At 46.6% G+C, this 21,254-nt stretch overlaps 1 protein-coding gene across 2 annotated transcripts in view; it reads left to right on the plus strand.

Annotated features, from left to right (window-relative positions):
• The first annotated feature begins 18,803 nt into the window (after positions 1 to 18,803).
• Positions 18,804 to 21,254, plus strand: part of UPF1 (UPF1 RNA helicase and ATPase) — a 36,228-nt gene continuing 33,777 nt past the window's right edge. For both annotated transcript variants that reach the window (XM_030880047.2, XM_030880048.2), the window contains exon 1: positions 18,804 to 19,300. In XM_030880047.2, coding sequence (XP_030735907.1) covers positions 19,079 to 19,300 — 222 coding nt within the window. In that variant the 5' untranslated portion in view covers positions 18,804 to 19,078. The remainder of the gene's footprint in view (positions 19,301 to 21,254) is intronic.

A 21,254-nucleotide genomic window follows, 5' to 3' on the forward strand; every position in this document is an offset into this window, starting at 1 on the left:
CATGCTGGCCTTGTGAATGTCACTGGGCCTTGAATTCACGTCCTGGGGACTTCAATGTTGCCCAGGTCTGAGTGAGAAGCTGCCAGAGGGGCCCTGAGGAAGTGGTTTCACTCCTCGGGGTCTTGGATACCCCTCTGCAAGTGTAAGCGATAGTTTAGTGGGTAGAATGGTGGCGTCCCAAAGATATGCCTTCTCGGACCCTGTGAATGTGAACTTATTTGGAATAAGGGTCTTTGGAGGTGTCATTAAGTTGAAGATCTCAAGATGAGATCATCCTGGATTATCTGGGTGGCCCTTAAATCCAATGACAAGTGTCCTTATAAGAGACAGAAGAAGAGGAGGAGGTAATGTAAAAACAGAGACTAGAGTGATGCAGCCACAAGCCAAGGACACCTGGAGCCCCCAGCAGCTGGAATTGACAAGGAAGGATCCTCCCCTAGAGCCCTCAAATGGAGTGTGACTATGCCGACACTTTGATTTAGGACTTCTGGCCTCCAGAACTGCAAGAGAATAAATTTCTGTTGTTTTAAACCCCCTAGTGTGTGATACTTTGTTACAGCAGCTGCAGGAACCTCATGCAGTGTCCTCTAACTCATCTGTGATGATTCGGTTTCAGTTGGTCTGGTGGGTTTTATACTGTGCCCATCTTCTGGGCACATCTGGTCAGTGATTTGCAGTCACACATTTGACCCTGCAAGTGGCCCTGCACCCAGGTGTCCATCGACCCCTCAGGGAACTATTTACTTCTCTCTTCTCTTCTTTTTTCCTTCCCTTTCCTTTCCCTTTCCCCCTCCTTCCTTCCTTCCTTTCCTTTCTTTCTTTCTTTCTTTCTTTCTTTTCTTCCTTCCTTCCTTCCTTCCTTCCTTCCTTCCTTCCTTCCTTCCTTTCTTTCTTTCTTTCTTTCTCTTTCTTTCTTTCTTTCTTTCTTTCTTTCTTTCTTTCTTTCTTTCTTTCTTTCTTTCTTTCTTTCTTTCTTCCTTCCTTCCTTCCTTCCTTCCTTCCTTTCTCTCTTTTTCTAGCAGCAAAATATATGACAAAAAATTTACCCCTTTAAACTGCCACTTAGTATATTAACTATGTGTGCAACCATCACCTCTTTCTCGTTCCAGAACATTCTTATCACCTCAAAAGGAAACCCTGTACCCACTAAGCAGTCACTCCCCGTCCCCCTCCCCCAGCCCCTGGCAACCATTACTCTACTTTCTGTCTATGGATTTGCCTGTTCGGACATTTCGTACAAATGGCATCATATACTGTGTGACCTTTTGTGTCTGGCTTCTTTCACCTGGCATAACGTTTTCGAGGTTCATCCCATTGTAGCATGTATCAGAACTTCATTCCTTTTTATGGCTGAGTAATATTCCACCGTACAGAGCCACCACCTTCTGTTCATCCATTCATCAGACACTTGGATTGTTTCCACCTCTTGGCGATTGTGACTAGCGCTGCTGTGAACATGTGTGTACAAACACCTCTTTGAGACCCTGCTTTCAACGCTTTTGCACATATACCCAGAAGTGAGATTTCTGGATCACACGGCATTTCAATGTTTAACTTTCTGAGGAACCGCCAAACTTTTCTGCAGCGACTACAGCATATCACGTTTTTACAAGCTGCAGGGCGTAAGTGTTGCGATTCCTCCACATCTTTGAACAACACTTGTTATTCTCTGTTTTGGATTGTGGCCCTCATAGTGGGTGTGGCGTGGTCCATTTTCCTTCCCATCCTTTTGTCCCCTCCTCACACACTACACCAGTTACTGATTTCTGATGGCTTCTGCGTATCATCCATCTCCCTGCTCTGAGAGGCCACACAGCTATCTGTGAATTGGGGAGAATGACCTGGGTCGGACCCACTGGGAGGTGTTATTTAGTTTCCCAGCCCAACACCTTCTAAAACATCCATGGTGAATTCCACCCCAAATATATCCCAGCGTGCAGCGTCGTATGGGAATAGAAGAGGGTCCCTGGGGGCTGACTTCTTTCCTGGAGCCTTGCCACCCACAGTGGCAGCCTTGAGTCTCTTTGGGAACCCAAGCTTTGAGGCCAGGCCAAAACCCACCTCTCCCGACACCCCAGCATATCTCCCCAAAAAGCAGCCTGTGGTTGAATTAGAATCAAGGTGGCCACCCACTGTCCCCCCCAACCCAAGGCCTGCTGTGACCCATCGTCACCTTCAAAGAGGCTGTTCAGAGAGCAGAGGGAGGCTATAAAGTATACACACATGCCTATTTTTCTTTCCCCACCAACATCGCCGGGGCTTTGGCCACATATCCATGTCCCACAAGAGGCTCCTTTGAAGCAAGAATGGGGCCGCGAGGGGGGCCCACAGAAACCCACAAGCGCCCACTGTTCCTGGGAAGAGCCCCAAATGGGGTCCACGGTCAGCCTGGGCTGCCCACATCTCAGCAAGGCGTGGCTGGCGAGGGCCACTTCTGTGGGAGCCAGGAGCCTGACAGATGGGGTTTCAAAGAAGCTGGTCTGGGGGAAAGCTAAGATCCTAAATGTCCTTTTTTCCAAAGTCATGGAATTTCCCTGCAGCAGCCATGGCCGCTGCTTACCCTCGAGGGACCTCTCTTGGTACAAGAGAAGAATGCCATTTCCCTGGACTTGGAGGCTGGCGTGGAACTTGAGGAGGGGCTGGACCAGGACGTGGGGCAGAGCTGTGAATTCAGGACTGGCGGGTGAATTCCGGAGTGCAACCCATGCTGGGTTAAGTCACTGAGTGGGACAGGCCTGGGATTGGCTGAAATCTACTTGGGACCCAGCCTGGGCTGTGGTGGAGGCCCAAGGGGACTTTGGTGTGGTTTGAAATAATTTTTTTTTTTTTAATTTTCAATGATGAATTGTGAAAATGTAGACAAAATAAAGAACACTGAGAACTAGTGCTTGATGGCTGCCATCCAGATACCGCCCTAAGCCCTTCAACACACTGTGGGGTGTTGGGGCCACTAGAATCTCATTTTACAGGTGAGGCACAGAGAGGTCAAGACATTTGAGAGAGGTTACACAGCAAGCCGATAGCAGGACAGGGATATAAATCCAGACCTGCTTTAGTTAACCCAAACCCATCAACACAACCATCTGTTGTATTTTTCTTTTTAATTGAATTTTATCGTTTTAGACTTCTTTTGTGGAAAAATATACCTAACATGAAATTCGCCATTTTACTGTACAATTGAGTGGCATTAAGTACATTCACGAAGTGTTGTGCAACCATCACCATTATTTACTTCCAAAATTTTTCATCTCCCAGAATAGAATCCCAGTGCCAATTAAGCAGTAACCCCCATCTCCCCCTCCCCTCCCCCCTAGTTAATCTCTAATATCTGCTTTCTGTCTCTGTGGATTTGTTTGTTCTGGACTTTTCATAGAAATAGAATCATGCAACATGTGGCATTTTAGGGTCTGGCTTCTTTTACTCAGCATAATGTTTTCAAGGTTTATCCGTGTTGGGATTTCTCTGGCAGTCCATTGGTTAAGACTCCATGCTTCCACCACAGGGGCCGTGTGTTTGATCCCTGGTCAGGGAACTAAGATCCCACATGCTGTGCAGTGCAGCCAAAAAAAAAAAAAGCTTTATCCGTGTTGTAGCATGAATCAGTGCTTCATTCCTTTTTATGGCTGAGTAATATTCTCTCTCTTTTTTTTGTTTTTTTTGCGGTACGCGGGCCTCTCACTGTTGTGGTCTCTCCCATTGCGGAGCACAGGCTCCGGACGCGCAGGCTCAACGGCCATGGCTCACGGGCCCAGCCGCTCCGCGGCATGTGGGATCTTCCCGGACCAGGGCACGAACCCGTGTCCCCTGCATCGGCAGGCGGACTCTCAACCACTGCACCACCAGGGAAGCCCTAATATTCTCTTGTTTGGATGGACCACATTTTGTTTATCCACTCACCCACTAATGGACATTTGGGTTATTTCTGCCTTTTGGGTATTGTAAATAGGGCTGCTATGAACATACCCATACAAGTATCTGTGAATCCCATTCACAAGTATCTGTGAATTCCCATTACAACACACACACACACATTTTTCATATAATACTGTCATTGTCATTGCTTTTTAAAACAGCAGTATTCAGTAATAATTGACATACCAAAACCTGCGCATTTTTTTTCTTTTCTTTTTTTTTTTTTTTACATCTTTATTGGAGTATAACTGCTTTACAATGGTGTGTTAGTTTCTGCTTATAACAAAGTGAATCAGTTATACATATACATACGTTCCCATATCTCTTCCCTCTTGCGTTTCCCTCCGTCCCACCCTCCCTATCCCACCCCTCTAGCTGGTCACAAACCACCGAGCTGATCTCCCTGCCTGCACATTTTTAATGTGTACAATTTGATGCATTTGATATACGTCTACACCTGTGAAACTGTCACCACATCAAGATAGTGAACATAACCATCACCCTAAATGTTTCCTCCCACCCCTCCCCTTAAAACCTCTGACCTGTTTTCTGTCAGTGTACATTAGTTTGCACTTTCTAGAATGGCATATAAAAGGAATCGTGCAGTACGTAGCCTTTTGCGTCTGGATTCTTTCACTCAGCATAATGGGCTGGAGGTGCATCCCTGTTGCTGGAGTGTCAACAGTTCACAGCTTTTTATTACTGAGAAGTATTCCACTGTGTGTTCGTCCATTCCCTTGATGGTGGACATTTGGGTTATTTCCAGTTTGGGACGATTACTAATAAATAAAACTGCTGGGAGCATTCATGTACCAGGTCTTCTATGAACACCTGCTTTCATTTCTCTAGGCTAAATACTGAGGAGGGGAAAGGCTGACTTCTGTTAACTTTTGAAGAAACCGCCAAGCTGCCTTTCCAAGTGACTGCAGCAGTTTGCATTTCCAGCGGCCTGGACAGGAGTTTCAGTTCCTCCCCATCCTTGTCAACACTTGCTGGTGTCAATCTTCTTCACGTTAGCCATCTGGGGGTGGGGATCGTGGAGCACACTGTGTTCTGAGTTGTGAGATTCCAGGTGGTTTTATATTCTTTCTACTTTTCTGTTTTGTCTGATTTTTTCTTTTCCAGCATCAAGAATGTGTTACTTTTACAGTGAGGGATCCTCCACCCCATACACACAAACATTGTGTTTTTTCTCCCGAATAGGAAAAACGAACAAGAATTAAATACCAGTTAAACAGCTGCTTAGTTTTGCTCAAAAGTTGTATTAAAGGTACAGGGTTTCCTTTATGAGGTGATGAAAATGTTCTGGAACTAGAGCTGATGTTCACACAGCATTGTGAGTGTACTAAATGTCACTTTAGAATAGCCAAAGTGGCGAATTTTACGTTGTGTGAATTGCATTAAAAAATTAGAATAACCTGAGTACCTCAATGAGATACCACTTTGCATCCAGCTGGTTGGCAAAAATTACCCAGTGAGATGATACCCAGCATGGTGGGAATGGGACTCCTGGGGAACTCATAGAAAGCTGGGGGGGCAGGCGTGTGTGGTGGCCATGGTGTTTCTTCCTCCTCAAGTGGAATATTCACATGCCTTGCAACATGCTCGAGAGAAATTGCTAGATGTGTTGGAGGTGTCCACGCCTGGAATCTGCCTAAATGCTGAATGGAGGTAGTGGAATATTATACAGCCATCAAAAAGTATGGATGAGTAACAATATGGCCACAGCTCAGAAATAGAATCACCATGCGAGAAAGAGTAAGTGACCCCAAGATCACAGGCAGCTTGATGCCCTTTTATACAGTTAAAAGCAATCCAAATAAAAATGTATATGTATTTTTAATAATTAATAGAGGCATGAAAAATATAGTACAAGGGTTGGATGGGGGTCTTTGAGATGAGAGTCATCTGGTGGGGGTGTTAGTGTCCTGGGGCTGCTGTAACAAGCTACCACAGACTGGGTGGCTTAAAACAACAGGAATTTATTCTCTCATGGTTCTGGAGGCCAGAAGTCCAGGATCAAGGTGTTGGCAGGGCCGTGCTCCCTCTGGAGGCTCTAAGGGAGGACCTTTCTTTGCCTCTTCCAGCTTCTGAGGGCTCCAGGCATTTCCTAGCCTGTCGCTGCAGCACCCCAGCTTCTGCCTCTGTCATCACATGGCCTTCTCCTCTATGTTTCTCCTTTTCTGTCTCTCATAAGGACACTTGTCCTTGGATTTGGGGCTCGCTCTAAATCCATGGTGATGTCATCTTGAGATCTTTCATTTAATTACATCTGCAAGGACCCTGTTTTCCAAATGAGATCACATTCATAGGTTCTAGAGGTTAAACCTTGGACATATCTTTTGGAGGGACACCATTCAACCTGCTAGCGGGGGCAAATATTAATGACTGGTAGGTTTTTATCTTATTTTATTTGTAATTAAAAAAAACTTTAAAAAAAAAAAAAAAAAAAAAACTTTTTTTTTGGCTACACTGTGAGGCTTGTGGGATCTTAGTTCCCCGACCAGGAATTGAATCTGGCCCGGGCAGTGAAAGCACAGAGTCCTAACCACTGGACCACCAGGGAATTCCCCATTTGTAGGTTTTTAAAAATGACTACTAACCAAGTAAACGAAAAGTGGCCATGGACCCTCCAGTGATGAGAATGTGGCTAGACCAAGCATTATTTTATTTTTCATCCTCTCCATATGACATCCTAAAGAAGCGCTCTGGGTTAGTATGTGCTTTTTTGAAATTTTATTTTATATTACAGTATAGTTGATTTACAATGTTTTGTTAGTTTCAGGTATACAGCAAAGTGATCCATTTATACATACACATATATCCATTATTTTTCAGATTCTTTTCCCAATAGGTTATTACAGAACATTGAGTGGAGTTCCTGGGGTAGCATTAAGATGCAAATGCCCGGGCGTGCCCGGGATCTTCTCAGGCTAAGTGTCTGGTAGGGGTGGGGGCTGGGGGGGGATCCTTGGAGATTGATCTGTGGTGCCTGCATCCATAGCGGGTAGCCCAGGCCCCTTTGAAGAGCCTCTTTGTCTCTTCTGGGACAGATTCTCCTGGATGATTTTTTTGTTTTTTTGCGGTACGCGGGCCTCTCACTGTTGTGGCCTCTCCCGTTGCGGAGTACAGGCTCCGGACGCGCAGGCTCAGCGGCCATGGCTCACGGGCCCAGCCGCACCATGGCATGTGGGATCTTCCTGGACCGGGGCACAAACCCGTGTCCCCTGCATCGGCAGGCAGACTCTCAACCACTGCGCCACCAGGGAAGCCCTCTCCTGGGTGATTTTTAAAGAGAATCCAGGTGAATCCCCACTGCCCACGACCTCCCATGCTTGCTTCACCTGCTCTGAGCCTCAGTTTCCACTCCTGAAAAATGGGCAGATCCCACCTACTCTCAGAGTTGCTGGTTGTCAAGTGATGCTATCCCTGTATTTGTTTCACACCAGGGTTTCTCAACCTCAGCACCATAGACATTTTGGGTAAGATTTCATTTTTTGTGGAGGGCTGTCCTGAGCGTTGTAGGACGTTTAACAGCATCCCTGGCCTCTACCCACTAGATGCCAGTATAGAGTTGCCAGATTCAGCAAATACAAATGCAGGATACCCAGGTACATTTGAATTTCAGATAAACATAGAAAAAGTTTTTAGCCTAAGTTTGTCCCATGGCACACACTCATACTAAAAACGCATTTGACAAGGGTGCCAAGACAATTCAATGGGAAATGAACTGTCTTTTCAACAAGTGGTGTTGGGACAATTGTATATCTACAATGTATATGTATTGTGATGTATATGTATTGTATTGTATATTGTATATGTATATGTATTGTATATGTATATGTATTGTGATGTATATGTATTGTGATATATATATATACATATATATATATGTATACGTGAAAGAATAAAGTTGGACGTCTATCATATATAGGAATAAATATCTGTGACCTTAGAATAAGCAACAGTTACTTAGCTATGATGAAAAAAGCACAAAAGCAACAAAAGGAAAAATAGATAATTTAGATTTCATCATAATTTAAAATTTTTGTGCCACAAATGATACCATCAAGAAAATGAAAAAGACAACCCACAGAATGGGAGAAAACACGTGCAAATCATATACCTGACAAGGGACTTGTATCCAGTATCCAAAAAGAACTCTTACACATCAATAATAAAAATATAAATAACAATTTACAAAGGGCAAAGGACTTGAAGAGACATTTCTCCCCCCAAACAACAACCTTGAGAAAGGAGAGCAAACTTTGAAAGCCACACTTCCTGATTTTGAAAATTACTCCAAAGCCATAGTCATCATGACAGCATGGTACTAGCATAAGGATAAACAAATATATCAATAAAATAGAATTGGGAATCCAGAAATAAAGCCTTACATTCATGATCAATTGATTTTTAACAAGGATGCTTTCTTAGCCCGTTTGGGCTGCTATAACAAATTACCACCGACTGGATGGCTTAAGCAGACATTTATTTCTCACAGCTCTGGAGGCTATAAGTCCAAAATCAAGATGCTAGCCAATTCAGTTCCTGGTGAGAGTTCTCTTCCTGGCTTGTAGAGGGCCACCTGCTTGCTGTGCCCTCACCTGGCAGAGAGAGAGAGAGAGAGAGAGAGAGCTCATGACCTCATCAAGCCCTAATTACCTCCCAAAGGCCCTGCTTCCTAATACCATCACATTGGAGGTTAGGGTTTCAATATACGAATTTAGGGAGGGACACAAACATTCACTTTATAACAGGTACCAAGACCATTCAATGGGGAAGGAATAATCTCTTTGGCAAAAGGTACTAGAACAACTGGATAGCCACATACAAAAAAAATGAAGTTGGACCCCCTACCTCACACCATACACAAAATTAACTCAAAAATGGATCAAAGACCTAAATGTAAGAGCTAAAATCATATTACTCTTAGAAGAAAACATAAGGATTAATCTCCATGACCTTGGATTAGCAATGGTTTCTTGAAAATGACACCCAAAGCACAAGCAACAAAAGAAACAAGTAGATCAACGTGCCTTCTTTTTTGAGGAGCCTTTGGCCTCTGTATGCTCAAAGCACATGAAGATGTTGATGGGTCTTGAGTTTGCAGGAGAAACATGCCAGAGGTGACTGAGAATGGAAGATTTTGAAAAAGTGTGACGATCCTTTTAGTTATCCCTTCAACCTATAAACATGGGTAATAGGTCTCCTCCATGTTCTCCCCAAGCAGTAATATGGGCTCGTGACTTGGCCACTGAAACATTTACTGAGCACCTACTGTGTGCTAAGTCTTGTGTTCGGCCCTGTGCATACAGCAGTGAATGAAACTGACACAGTTCCTGCCTTCAGAGAACTGATTTCTGCCTCACCTTGGGTTGGGTTCTCTAGAAGCTGAGCCTGAGATGGAGATTCAAGGTTGTGTGAGTTTGGGGGAAACTTGTGAGGGAGTGAAGGATGCAGGACGGTTTTCAGGGAAAGGTTTTTAAAGACAGTGAGGGAGCGGGGTTGTGGGGTGTGTGATCAGCTCATGGACTTTCTTCTAATCGGCTGGTGGTGAGGTAATTGGGAGTCAACATCATCAATCTTCCGGTTCCAGCTGATCTGGGGGTCTATGTGATTGTGGGCAGCATGCAGTTAACTTCTACCTGGTAAGAGTTTCAGTATCTGCAAAATAACTCAAAGGACATGGCTCAGAATATTATCTATAGCCCTTGAGAAGGAACTAAAAGTCCTTGACTTTGTTTAATGACTAACCTGAAATTATTTTGTCTTGCTTGACTGTTTTCCTTTCTAGCTGAATTTTCCCACTTCTCTGATTAAATTTATTCTTTGGAACTTGGGAAAGGCCTAGGAGGCTAAAGTTTTTTCTGCAGACAAGAGGCAGGCGGAAGACATGGGAGGTGGGGTCTGTCCTGGGATGGCCCCACAGGGTCCTGTTCAGTTACAAATGCTGGCTCTGAAAAGGGCTCCATCAGAGGAAGGGAAAGGAAAGTCTTGGGGTGACAGGGAAAGGAGGGATAAGGCATGGGTCTGCAATTCTGGCTACCATGTCTCCAGCTTTGCTGGAGAACTAAAGTGCAATGGAAGGGCTTGGGGCTCAGCTGCTCCAGACCACATTCTAGGGCTGGCTTCCCTCCTGAGGCACCTCAGCCAGGATATCACCCAGCCCATGACAGCTGAGGCTGTCCTGCCCTTAGGGGTGTAACAACCCAATCTGAGGTTGGGACAAGTCATTTGTTACCAGTGATGGACACCTAAGTTGTTTGGAATCCTTTGCTTTTACCAACTAACCTGAAATTAAATATCTTGTACGTCTGTGTTAGTTATCCATTGCTGTGTAACAAGTTATACCCAAAGTTAGTAGTTTAAAAAGATAGACCTTGTTATCTCATAGTTTCTGTAAGTCAGGAATTTGGGAGTGGCTTGCCCTGGTGGATCTGGCTCAGAGTCTCTTAGGAGCTTGTGGTCAAGTTATTGGCTAGAGCTGGAGCCAGAGGAAACTCTCCTGGGGCTGTAGGATTCATTGCCACAGATGGGCGGCAGCAGGTGCTGGCTGATGGTGAGAGATATTAGTTCTTCTCCTTGAGGCTTCTCCACAGCAATGCTTGAGTGTCCTCATGATGTGGTAGCTTGTGTCCCCTTGAGTGAGTGACCAGGAGAGGGCAAGGCAGAAACCTCAATTCCTCCAATATCATGCAGTTTCTTCTGTCACCTTCTGTTTTGCCTTCTGTTCATTAGCTGCAAGTCACTAAGTCCAGTTACACTCAAGGGGAGGGCAATCGAAAAAAGTGTCAAAGTATTTGAGGACATTTTTTTTTTTTGCGGTACGCGGGCCTCCCACTGTTGTGGCCTCTCCCGTTGTGGAGCACAGGCTCTGGACGCGCAGGCTCAGCGGCCATGGCTCACGGGCCCAGCCGCTCCGCGGCATGTGGGATCTTCCCGGACCGGGGCATGAACCTGTGTCCCCTGCATCGGCAGGCGGACTCTCAACCACTGCGCCACCAGGGAAGCCCTTGAGGACATATTTTAAACTTCCAAAATGTTGATGAGGAGCGACTTTTAAATTGAGATAAAATCCCATAACATAAAATTCATAATTTTAAAGTAGACAATTCAGGGAATTCCCTCACGGTCCAGTGGTTAGGACTCCATGGTTTCACTGCCAAGGGTGCAGGTTCAATCCCTGGTCAGGGAACTAAGATCCCACAAGCCGAGCGGCGCTGCCAAAGAAAAAAAGAAGTAGACAATTCATTGATTTTTTAGTCTATTCACAATGTTATCACCATTATCTCATTCCAGAACTTTTCCATCATCCCCCAAAGAAACCCCATCCCTGTTGCAATTCCCCCTCCCCCATATCCTGTCAAGCACCATTCTACTTCCTATCTTTATGAATTGCCTACTCTCAGTACCTCATAGGAATGGAATCATACAGTATTTGTTCTTCTTGGCCTGGCTCATTTCAATGTTAATCTCATCTAAAAAATACCTAGAGATCTAGAATAACGTTTAACCAAATATCTGGATACCATGGCCTAGTGAAGTTGACACCCAAAATTAACCATCATAAGTCCACCCCTTGTCAACTTGGCAATCATACACATGTACTTAAACCATACTTAATTTTCAAATAAAGTGTCATGCAGTTACTTATTGTGTTAGGCAAAATTATAACCAGGTCATAATTTTGCCTAACACAATACAACTTTCCTGTATACAATGAAAATGCATTAACCTTTTCTCTAGAGGAGAATGCAAAGTCCTTGGGTGATGTTTACTTTTGTTCTTGATAAACTTTAAGTTAAATACTACAATGTAAAGCTAACAATACTTAAATACTGTACTATAAAGTCAATATGTCTCATGTTCCATGATAAGAGGATAAGAGAAGGAAGAATATATAGATATTACACACACACATACATAACAAAAAAAAGAAGAAATACTCATGACAATTTCAGTCCTCACTTGTGTAACTGGTCACGTGGTCATGGCTGGTATTAACTACCTTCTTCTACTACCTGTTCCATATTCCCTTTGCCCTCAGCAAGCACCTGAGTGGTCATCGTCTTCTACCTCATAGGGTGACCCCAAACTTCATTCCTGAAGGGTCTGGGCCATTAGCAGTCCGAACTGAACTGAGTTGTTGTAGTTTTCCATTGACCTTAATCACAGGACCATGGTGATACTAAGATATGACTTCAGGGATCTCCTGTGGTCGAGACAGGCTTTTCCTTACCTCCATTGTGGAGTAGAAGGCTAATTTCCCCCTTGGACGTCAAGATCCATCACCTCAGCCAGCACAGTCACCCCCTTCCTTGCCTGTTGATTCAGAGGCATGAGGAACCCAAAGTGGCCAGGTGGCTGTCTCACCTTCCAGTTCAATGAAATCATTGTTTCTCCTGGTCTAATCATTCCTCCCCTTGAAATGAAGACCTCTAGGCCAGTAGAGCATAAGGTCATGGGGACAGGAAGCAAAAGTTTTGCTAAGGGGTCACTAGTGGTAATAGTGAAAGGTGCCTCTCCCACATCCACACCTTGATTCCTGGATCTGTGAATCCTGGCTATCAGACTCAGACCACATGCAGCCTCCTGGACAGGCTTCCTCAGCCCTGCAAGGTACTGCCACCTTGCTGGCACTGTAACTGAGTCTTCAAATGGCCATTCTATTGCTCTATCAAACTAGCTGCTTCAGGATGATGGGGAACATGGTAAGACCAGTGAATTCATCGCCACACTTCATTTGCTGTGCAGTGAGTTTCTTGACCAAAAGAACGCTATGTGGAGCACCATCATGGCGGACGAGGCATTCTGTAAGTCCACAGATGGTAGTTTTGGTAGAAGCATTACATGCAGAGAAGGCAATTCCACATCCAGAGTAAGCATCTATTCCAGTAAACAAAATGCTGCTTCTTCCATGATGGAAGTGGTCCAAAGTGATCAGCCTGCCATTGGGTAGCTGGCCAGGCAATGGTGCCATACTGGGGCATCAGTGTTGGTCTCTGTTGTCGGCAGATTGGGCATTCGGCAGTGGCCATAGCTGGCTTGGCCTTAGTGAATGGAAGTCCAGGTGGCTGAGCCCACGCATAACTTCCATTCCTGCCACCATGGCCACTTGTTCATGCATGGTCCATTAGGTGGTGACAGGAGTGGCTGGGAAAAGAAGCTGACTGGTGTTCCCAGAATGGGTCATCCTGTCCATTCGATTATTAAAATACTCCTCTGTTGGGTTCACCCTTTGGTGAGCAATCACATGGGACACAAATATCTTCGCATTCCTCCCCCACCCCTGCCATTCAAGGACGTCTATCTACATAGTCTTCCCCAGACTTTCTTGTTCCCAGTTTTCCAATCTTGTTCTTTCCAAGTCCCTGACCATCCAAACAAACCATTGGCTGCAGCCTATGAATCGGTGTATAATCATACATTTGGCCATTTCTCCCTCCAAGCAAAATGAACAGCTAAGTGCACTGGCTGAAATTCTGCCCACTGGGAGGAGTTCCCTTCGTGGCTGTCCTTCAGGCTGTCACAGAGGGGCTGTAGTTTTACAGCTGTCCACTTTTGGTGGTGCCTGCATATTGCGCAGCCCCATCTGTAATCCAGGCCCAAGATTTCTCTTCCTCTGTCAACTGATCACAGGAAACTCTGCATAAGGCCATAGGTGCAGGCTGGGAGAGAGAAGGCAGTGTAACCGAAGTGGGGACCATGGGCATTTGGCCCATTTTTTCAGGTAACTTACTTCTGCCTTCAGGGTCTGTTTGGGCCTGATATATATATATTTTTAAAATTAATTAATTGATTAATTTTTGGCTGCATTCAGTCTTCGTTGCTGCGCACGGGCTTTCTCTAGTTGTGGCGAGCGGGGGCTACTCTTCGTTTTGGTGCACGGGTTTCTCATTGTGGTGGCTTCTCTTGTTGCGGAGCACGGGGTCTAGGTGCGCGGGCTTCAGTAGTTGTGGCTTGCAGGCTCAGTAGTTGTGGCGCACGGGCTTAGTTGCTCCACGGCATGTGGAATCTTCCTGGACCAGGTCTCGAACCCATGTCCCCTGCATTGTCAGCCAAATTCTTAACCACTGGGCCACCAGGGAAGCCCAGGCCTGATCTTATATACATACCCCTTCCATTTGATGATGGGCTGCTGTGCACATCCTGTTTTATGTGTTGATGGATCAGACAGTGCTCAGTTCATGATGGCAGCTCAGATCCCATAGTAACTTGGTGGCTCATGGTGAAGGGTTCAGTCTCTACTAAGGCCCAGTAGCAGGCGTAAAGCTGTTTCCCCAAAGGAAAGTATTTACCTGCAGAGGATGGCAGGGCTTTGCTCCAAAATCCTAAGGGCTTGTGCTGCATTTCACCTACATGGGCTGCCAAAGGCTCCAAAGAGCATCGCTATCTGCCACTGACACCATTTGATCTGCTGGATCTTACAGTCAAAGTGGCAGAACAGTTTGCACAGCAGCCTGGACCTGTTGCAGAGCCCTCTCTTGTTCTGGGTCTCACTCAAAACCAGCAGTTTTTCAGGTCACTTGGTAAGTGGGCCAGAGTAACACACCCAAATGAGGAATATGTTGCCTCCACAATCCAAAGAGGCCCCCTAGGCTTTGTGTCCCTTTCTTGGTGACAGATGGGGCCAGATGCAACAACTTCAGCCACCTCAGAAGGGATACCTCTACACTCCCCACACCTCTGGATCCCTAAAAATTACACTGAGCTAGAAGGCCCCTGAATTTTTGTTGGATTTATTTCCTACTCTCTGACATGCAAATGTCTTACCAGTAAGTCCATAATGGTTGCTACTTCTTGTTCACTAGGTCCAATCAGCATAATGTCATCATTATAATGGACCAGTGTGACATCTTGTGAAAGGGAAAGGTGATCAAGATTTCTGAGAACTAAATTGTGACATGGGGCTGGAGAGTTGATGTACCCCTGAGGTAGGCCAGTGAAGGTGTATTGCTGGTCTCTTCAGCTGAAAGCAAACTACTTCTGGTCTTGGACAAGGATGGAGAAAAAGGCATTTGCCACCTATATAGCTGCATACCAGGTACCGAGAATGTGTTTATTTGCTCAAGGAATGAAACCACATCTGGTAGGGCAGTTGCAACTGGAGTCAACCACCTGCTTAAGCTTGTGATAACCCACTGTCATTCTCCAAGCTCCATCTGTCCTCAGTACATGCCAAATAGCAGAGTTGAATGGGGATGTGCATTCAATCGCACCTTTCAAGTCCTTGATGTCGGCACTAATCTCTGCCATCCCTCCAGGAATGCAGTATTATTTTTGGTTTACCATTTTCTTAGCTAGAGACAGTTCTAGTGGCTTTCACTTGACCTTTCCCACCATAATAGCCCTCACTCCATAGGTCACGGAATGAATGTGAGGATTCTGCCAGCTGTTAAGTGTATCTATTCCAATTATGTATTCCAGAACTGGGGAAATACCACAGGATGGGTTCAGGGATCCACTGGACCCATTGTGAAATGGACCAGCTAAAACTCCATTGATAACTTGACTTCCATAAGCCCCTATTCTTTTTTTTTTTAAGTTTTAAGTTTTTTTTAAAAAATATTTAGTTATTTATTTATTTTTTGGCTGCATCGGGTCTAAGTTGTAGCAGGCAGGATCTTTTGTTGAGGCGCGCTGGGCTTCTCTCTAGTTGTGGCTTGCATGCATGCTCAATAGTTGTGGTGTGCGGGCTTAGTTGCCCTGTAGCATGTGGGATCTTATTTCCCTGACCAGGGATGGAACCCATGTCCCCTGCATTGGAAGGTGGATTCTTAACCACTGGACCACCAGGGAAGTCCCCATAAGCCCCTATTCTGATTGATGGACCACAGTGATGTTTCGGGTCTCCCAGAATTAGTGTTGGTTCAGAGGCAGTGTCCAGTAATTCCTGAAAGGCCTAATTATTTCCTTTTCCCCAGTGCACAGTCACCCTGGTAAAGGGCCATAGGTTTCATTGGAGAAGACTGGGAGAAATGTTAACATACAAATTTTTGGTAGTGTGCCAGGGTCCTTCCTCAAGGGCACTCAGCCTCATCTTCCTTAAAGATGTTCTGGGTTTGTGAACTGGATCAAGTCTGAGGATTGACTGAGGGGCCGCGACTCTCTATTTTTATGATTCAAGTTAGACTTTTGTTCACTTGACCTAGAACTTTTCTGCTTAAACAGATCAAATAAGAACTTAGTAGGCTTCCCATCTATTTCACTTCTAGGAACACCATGATCATCTAGCCAATGCCATAGGTCCCTGTGAGTCAGACTATCCTGATTTTTTTTTTTTCCTGATTGCTGCTTTGACCCTGATGTCCATTATGGTAATGACACCCACCTTGCCTTTGGTGTTTGAGTGCCACCGCTTGGCTTGTGCCAACCCGGGATTCAATTACTCTCATTGCATTTAGGTTTCCCAATTCAGTGGCAGCAGTTACTGTTATAAGTTCTGAGCTACAGAGAAGAGAGATCATAGAGCTCCTCCAGGATGCTGGGGTTCCCTCACAAATTTATTTCTCACAATCATGGTGAAAGTTGTATCCTTGGGGCCTCCCAGGTTGGGTGAGTAGGTCTTAAATGACAACTCCACTCTACATTTTCATCTCCCTAGGCCTTAGACTCCTTTCCTCAAGAGTAAACCATAGTTACTGTTGAATTGTTTATTTCTCCTTTCAATTTGTCACATTTTGCTTCATGTATTTTGGGTCTCTACTGTTAGGTAGAGACCCAAAATACATTATTTCTTCCTGATAGACGGAAACTTTTATCATTATATAATGTTCTTTGTCTCAAGTAACAATTTTTGTCTTAACATCTGAGATTAGTATAGCCAGTCCAGCTCTCTTTGGGTTACTATTTGCATGGAGTGTCTTTTTCTCTCCATTTACTTTCAATTTTGTCTTTGAATCTAAAGTGAGTCTTTTGTAGACAGCATAGTTGAACCATGATTTTAAAAAATCAGTTCTGACAATCTCTGTCTTTTAAGTGGAGAATTTAATCCATTTACAGTTAGTGTAATTACACATAAAGACTTATTTCTGCCATTTGCTATTTGCTTTCTATACGTCATGTCTTTTTTTTTCAATTCCTCCATTACCGACTTCTTTTGTGTTAAATAGATATGCTTTAGTGTATTATCAAATACACTAAAACGTTTTGCAAATGTGAGTGTATGTAGGACACAAGAGGAGATCCTTAGAAATGGAATTGCTAGGTCAAATGCAGGGCAGGGCATGCATTTAAAACTCTGATAAGGGGGACTTCCCTGGTGGTACAGTGGTTAAGAATCCATCTGCCAATGCAGGGGACATGGGTTCGAGCCCTGATCTGGGAAGATCTCACATGCCACGGAGCAACTAAGCCCATGTGCCACAGCTACTGAGCCTGAGCTCTAGACCCTGAGAGCCACAACTACTGAGCCAGAGTGCCACAACTACTGAAGCCCATGCAACTAGAGCCTTGCTCTGCAACAAGAGAAGCCACTGCAATGAGAAGCCCGCGCACCGCAACGAAGAGTAGCCCCCACTCGCCACAACAAGAGAAAGCCCATGCACAGCAACGAAGACCCAATGCAGCCAAAAATAAATAAATAAAATTAATTAATAAAAATAAATAAATAAATAAAACTCTGATAAGTTTTACCACATTGGTCTTAAATGCTTCTACCAATTCAATTGGATATTTTCCATAGAGGGCTTTGCATTTTATTGAAAGCATCTGTTGGCTTGTTGGGATTCTCCCTTAAACTCTCACCCTGGAGAGGGGGACCTAATTATTCATTTTTTATATTCCCACATTTTAGTGCACAGGAAGCCAAAAAAGATGTGAAGAAGGAAAAAGGAAACTCTTATCATATTGTGACAGGAATATTGGAAAATGAGGAACAATGCAGCATCAGGAACTTTTAGTGTAGCCATGCAAACCAGGAGCCCTGTGAGCTGACTTCAAGTATTTAGTCCCAGAATCTTGGGAAGTGGCAGGTTCTCGAAGACACTTTACAAAAAAGGAAACTGAGGCTAGAAGTTAGGAAATTAATGCTCAGAAACTAGTAACTGAACTTTTACTGAGCACCTCCTGTGTGTTGGCATTATTCTTCCCATTGGGGAAGCCCATGATCACATGGTCAGCTCCTGTCCACATGGAACTTTCCTTTATAAATACTTCTTAAGGGAGTAAATAGTAGCTCATTTATTCCTCATTCCATCTTAATGGCTATTATTCCCCTTTCCCAGATGAGAAAACCCTAGGCTCAGAGAGGTGAAATCACTTGTACAAAGCCACACAGCCAGTAGGTGGTCAGGTCTGGATTTCAACTCAGAGCAAGTACTCCCAATCGCTTTGTTATATACTGCCTCTGAATAATATTATTGTCCAGAGCAGCAGCAATCACCATTTCCGCGTGCTAGGCTCTGTGGTAAGGACTGTCCCCATTCATTTATTCAACCAGTGCACACTGAGCAGCTACTTTGTGCCAGGCGCCTCCATTTTAAAGATGGGTTAACAGGCCCAGGGAGTTTCTTCGAGAGATGGGGACGCACCGCACCGTCCTGGTGAAGCCTCCCCAGCTGGGTGTTCCACCTATGTAAGGCATTCAGTTGGCGCTCAGTTAACCCAAGACACTGCCACCGCCTGACACAGACGACCAAATCCGAAACCAACCTCTGCCCCAGCGCCACAGAGCAGCGGTTGGGGCGTGACCACGTACTGGAGCGTGTGCTGAGACGGCAGTTGGAAGCCCCGCCCCCCACGCGTGCACGTTGCGCGTCCCGTCGGCCCGCTAGGCTCCGGGAGTCCGGGCGCGGTTGGAGGCGTCCTCAAGGAGTGCGCGCGCCTGCGCCGGCGTCGGGCTCGCGCACGCGCACCTGCGCTGGCGTCGGGCTCGCGCACGCGCACGGCGGCGACGGCAGCGGTGGCGGCGGTTCCTGCCTAGGGCTGCGAGGGCGGGCGGCTCCGAAGGAAGCGGCGAAGCTGAGAGGCTCGGCGGCAGCGGCGGCGGTTTGGCGCGCGTGACTCTCGACCCTGCTCGCTCTGCGGCGGGCGTTTTGATCCGTTTCACGGGCGCGGGCGCAGCGGCGGCGGCGGCAGCCCGAGGCCTGCGGCCTAGGCCTCAGCGCGGCGGCGGGCTCGAGTGAGGTGTGGAGCCGGCCTGAGAGCTCTACGCGGCGGCACCATGAGCGTGGAGGCGTACGGGCCCAGCTCGCAGACGCTCACCTTCCTGGACACTGAGGAGGCCGAGCTGCTCGGCGCCGACACCCAGGGCTCCGAGTTCGAGTTTACCGACTTCACTCTCCCCAGCCAGACGCAGACGCCCCCCGGCGGCCCCGGAGGTGGCGGCGCTGGGGCCCCGGTCTGCGCGGGCCCGGGCGCGGCGGCCGGACAGCTCGACGCGCAGGTGAGCGGCACATGGCGACGCCGGAAGCCAGGGCCGGGCCTCGGCGGTCGGGGACCTGCCCCGGTTTCCCCTCCAGCCGGGCCCAGGCTGATCTGCTCGGGTCCCACAGCCCGGCCGGGTGCGGAGTAACCTGGACGGGCATCTCCCGCTCAGGACGTGCCCGGAGTAACCTGCCCCAGTTTCCGCTCTCCAGCCGGACCCGGGTAGATCTCCTTCAAGTTCCGCTCTGGTTGCGTCCGAGTGATCTCAGGACCTAGCTCAGGCCGGGTCTTACGTGATCTGTCCCAAGTCCTCTTCCGGACCTGTCCGAGGTGAGCGGCCCTAGGTCCGTCTCTGGACAGGTTGGGGGCGACTTGTCCCCGAGTTCTCCTCCAGCTGGGTCAGTGCCCTGCTCAAACCAGCTCCGGGGTGATCTGCTCCGGTTCCCCCTCTGGCTGATGCGACCGCCCTGCCCCACTCCCTTACCTGTGGTCGCAGCCATCGGGGCACCCCCGCCCCCATTCATGCCCACTGTGCGGCGGATTCAAATTTCACCGGGCCCTGGGATGCTGGCGAGACGAGGGTCGAGGCTTCCCCAGCAGACACGGAATTTTTGCATCCAATCGAGAACCCCACACTCTCTGGCTTTTAAGATTATTCATGAAGCAGTTTGCGTTTTGTTTTTCCTTCTTGCATTGCCTGTTGCTGAAATCGACCTGTTACGTAACTCCACAGCCCTGCCTTGGAAAAGTTGGTTTTGAGTTTGTTCCTCCAATGGGGCCGTGGTAGTGGGTTTCATATAAATGGTTCTGCCACGTCAGAAAGTTTTGTTCTTAATAATGTGAACATTTAGCGAAGGCTGCTCAGTTATTTTAAATTTGGGTTTGTGTTACGAGAGTGTGTTAGGCATACACTTCCTGGACCTGGGTCCTTGCCCCGGGGTGGGAGAAGGGGCTGGCAGTGGTCTTGGGCTGGGCTCCCCAGGAATGTAGCCATCTTCCTGTGGATCTCAGATTCCATTCCTGTGCCTGGCACCTCCCTCAGGTTTATTTTCCTGAATTCTCAGCCAGGGAGGAGCTATAGGGTTCACCTTGTCATAGGTGTCCCTTAGCAAGAGGATCCACCGCCAGGGTGCGGGGAGCTAACCCATCCTCAGCCAGAGTGAGCTCAAACCCTGTCCTGGAGGAGGGGGCTTACATTCTAGTTGGATGAGTCATTCCCGTGGGTAGACCACCCACCTGGACTTTCTTTTAGCCCCTAATAGAAGCAGAAAACATTTGACTCATGCTAACCCCAGATTCCTTAAAAATAGAAGCTTGATGGGTGGGGCATCAGGGAGAACAGGTGTGCACCATATGTATGTTTTTTCGGTTTTGTTTACATATGGTGGGGGAAGGTAGGAGAGAGGGGAGAGTTTGCATGGAGAAATGAATGAGCCGCTGGAGGCTCATGATAACGCCTGTAGTTTCATACTCTGTAGACCTGTTTCCACAGCTGTAAAATGGGGATAACAGCTATATTTTTGTTACTTTTAAACATACGTGAAATCTGGACTCATGTATGAATGGATAGACCAGATAGTGCTGTCTGTAATTTGTGTCCAGCGTGTCCGGAAGGCTGAGGATAAAGATCTCTTGGTTGAGCAGTGTGCCATGACCCGTGGCAGCTCAGGGTTGTGAGAGGTAATTGTTTTATTGGAAATCCTGTTTAAACTGTAGCCTATAAAACAGCAAGCCTGGAGCAGCTCTGAGTTCTAGTTGGGTTCTTTTTTTTTTTTTAAAATTAATAAATAAATATATTTACTCATTTATTTTTGGCTGCATTGGGTCTTCGTTGCTGTGTGCGGGCTTTCTCTAGTTGTGGTGAGTGGGGGCTACTCATTGCGTTGGCTTCTCTTGTATCGGAGCACAGGCTCTAGACACGTGGGCTCAGTAGTTGTGGCTCACGGGCTCTAGAGCGCAGGCTCAGTAGTTGT

Source organism: Globicephala melas, chromosome 3 (genome assembly GCF_963455315.2).
Source record: "Globicephala melas chromosome 3, mGloMel1.2, whole genome shotgun sequence".
NCBI classification, from domain to species: domain Eukaryota; kingdom Metazoa; phylum Chordata; class Mammalia; order Artiodactyla; family Delphinidae; genus Globicephala; species Globicephala melas.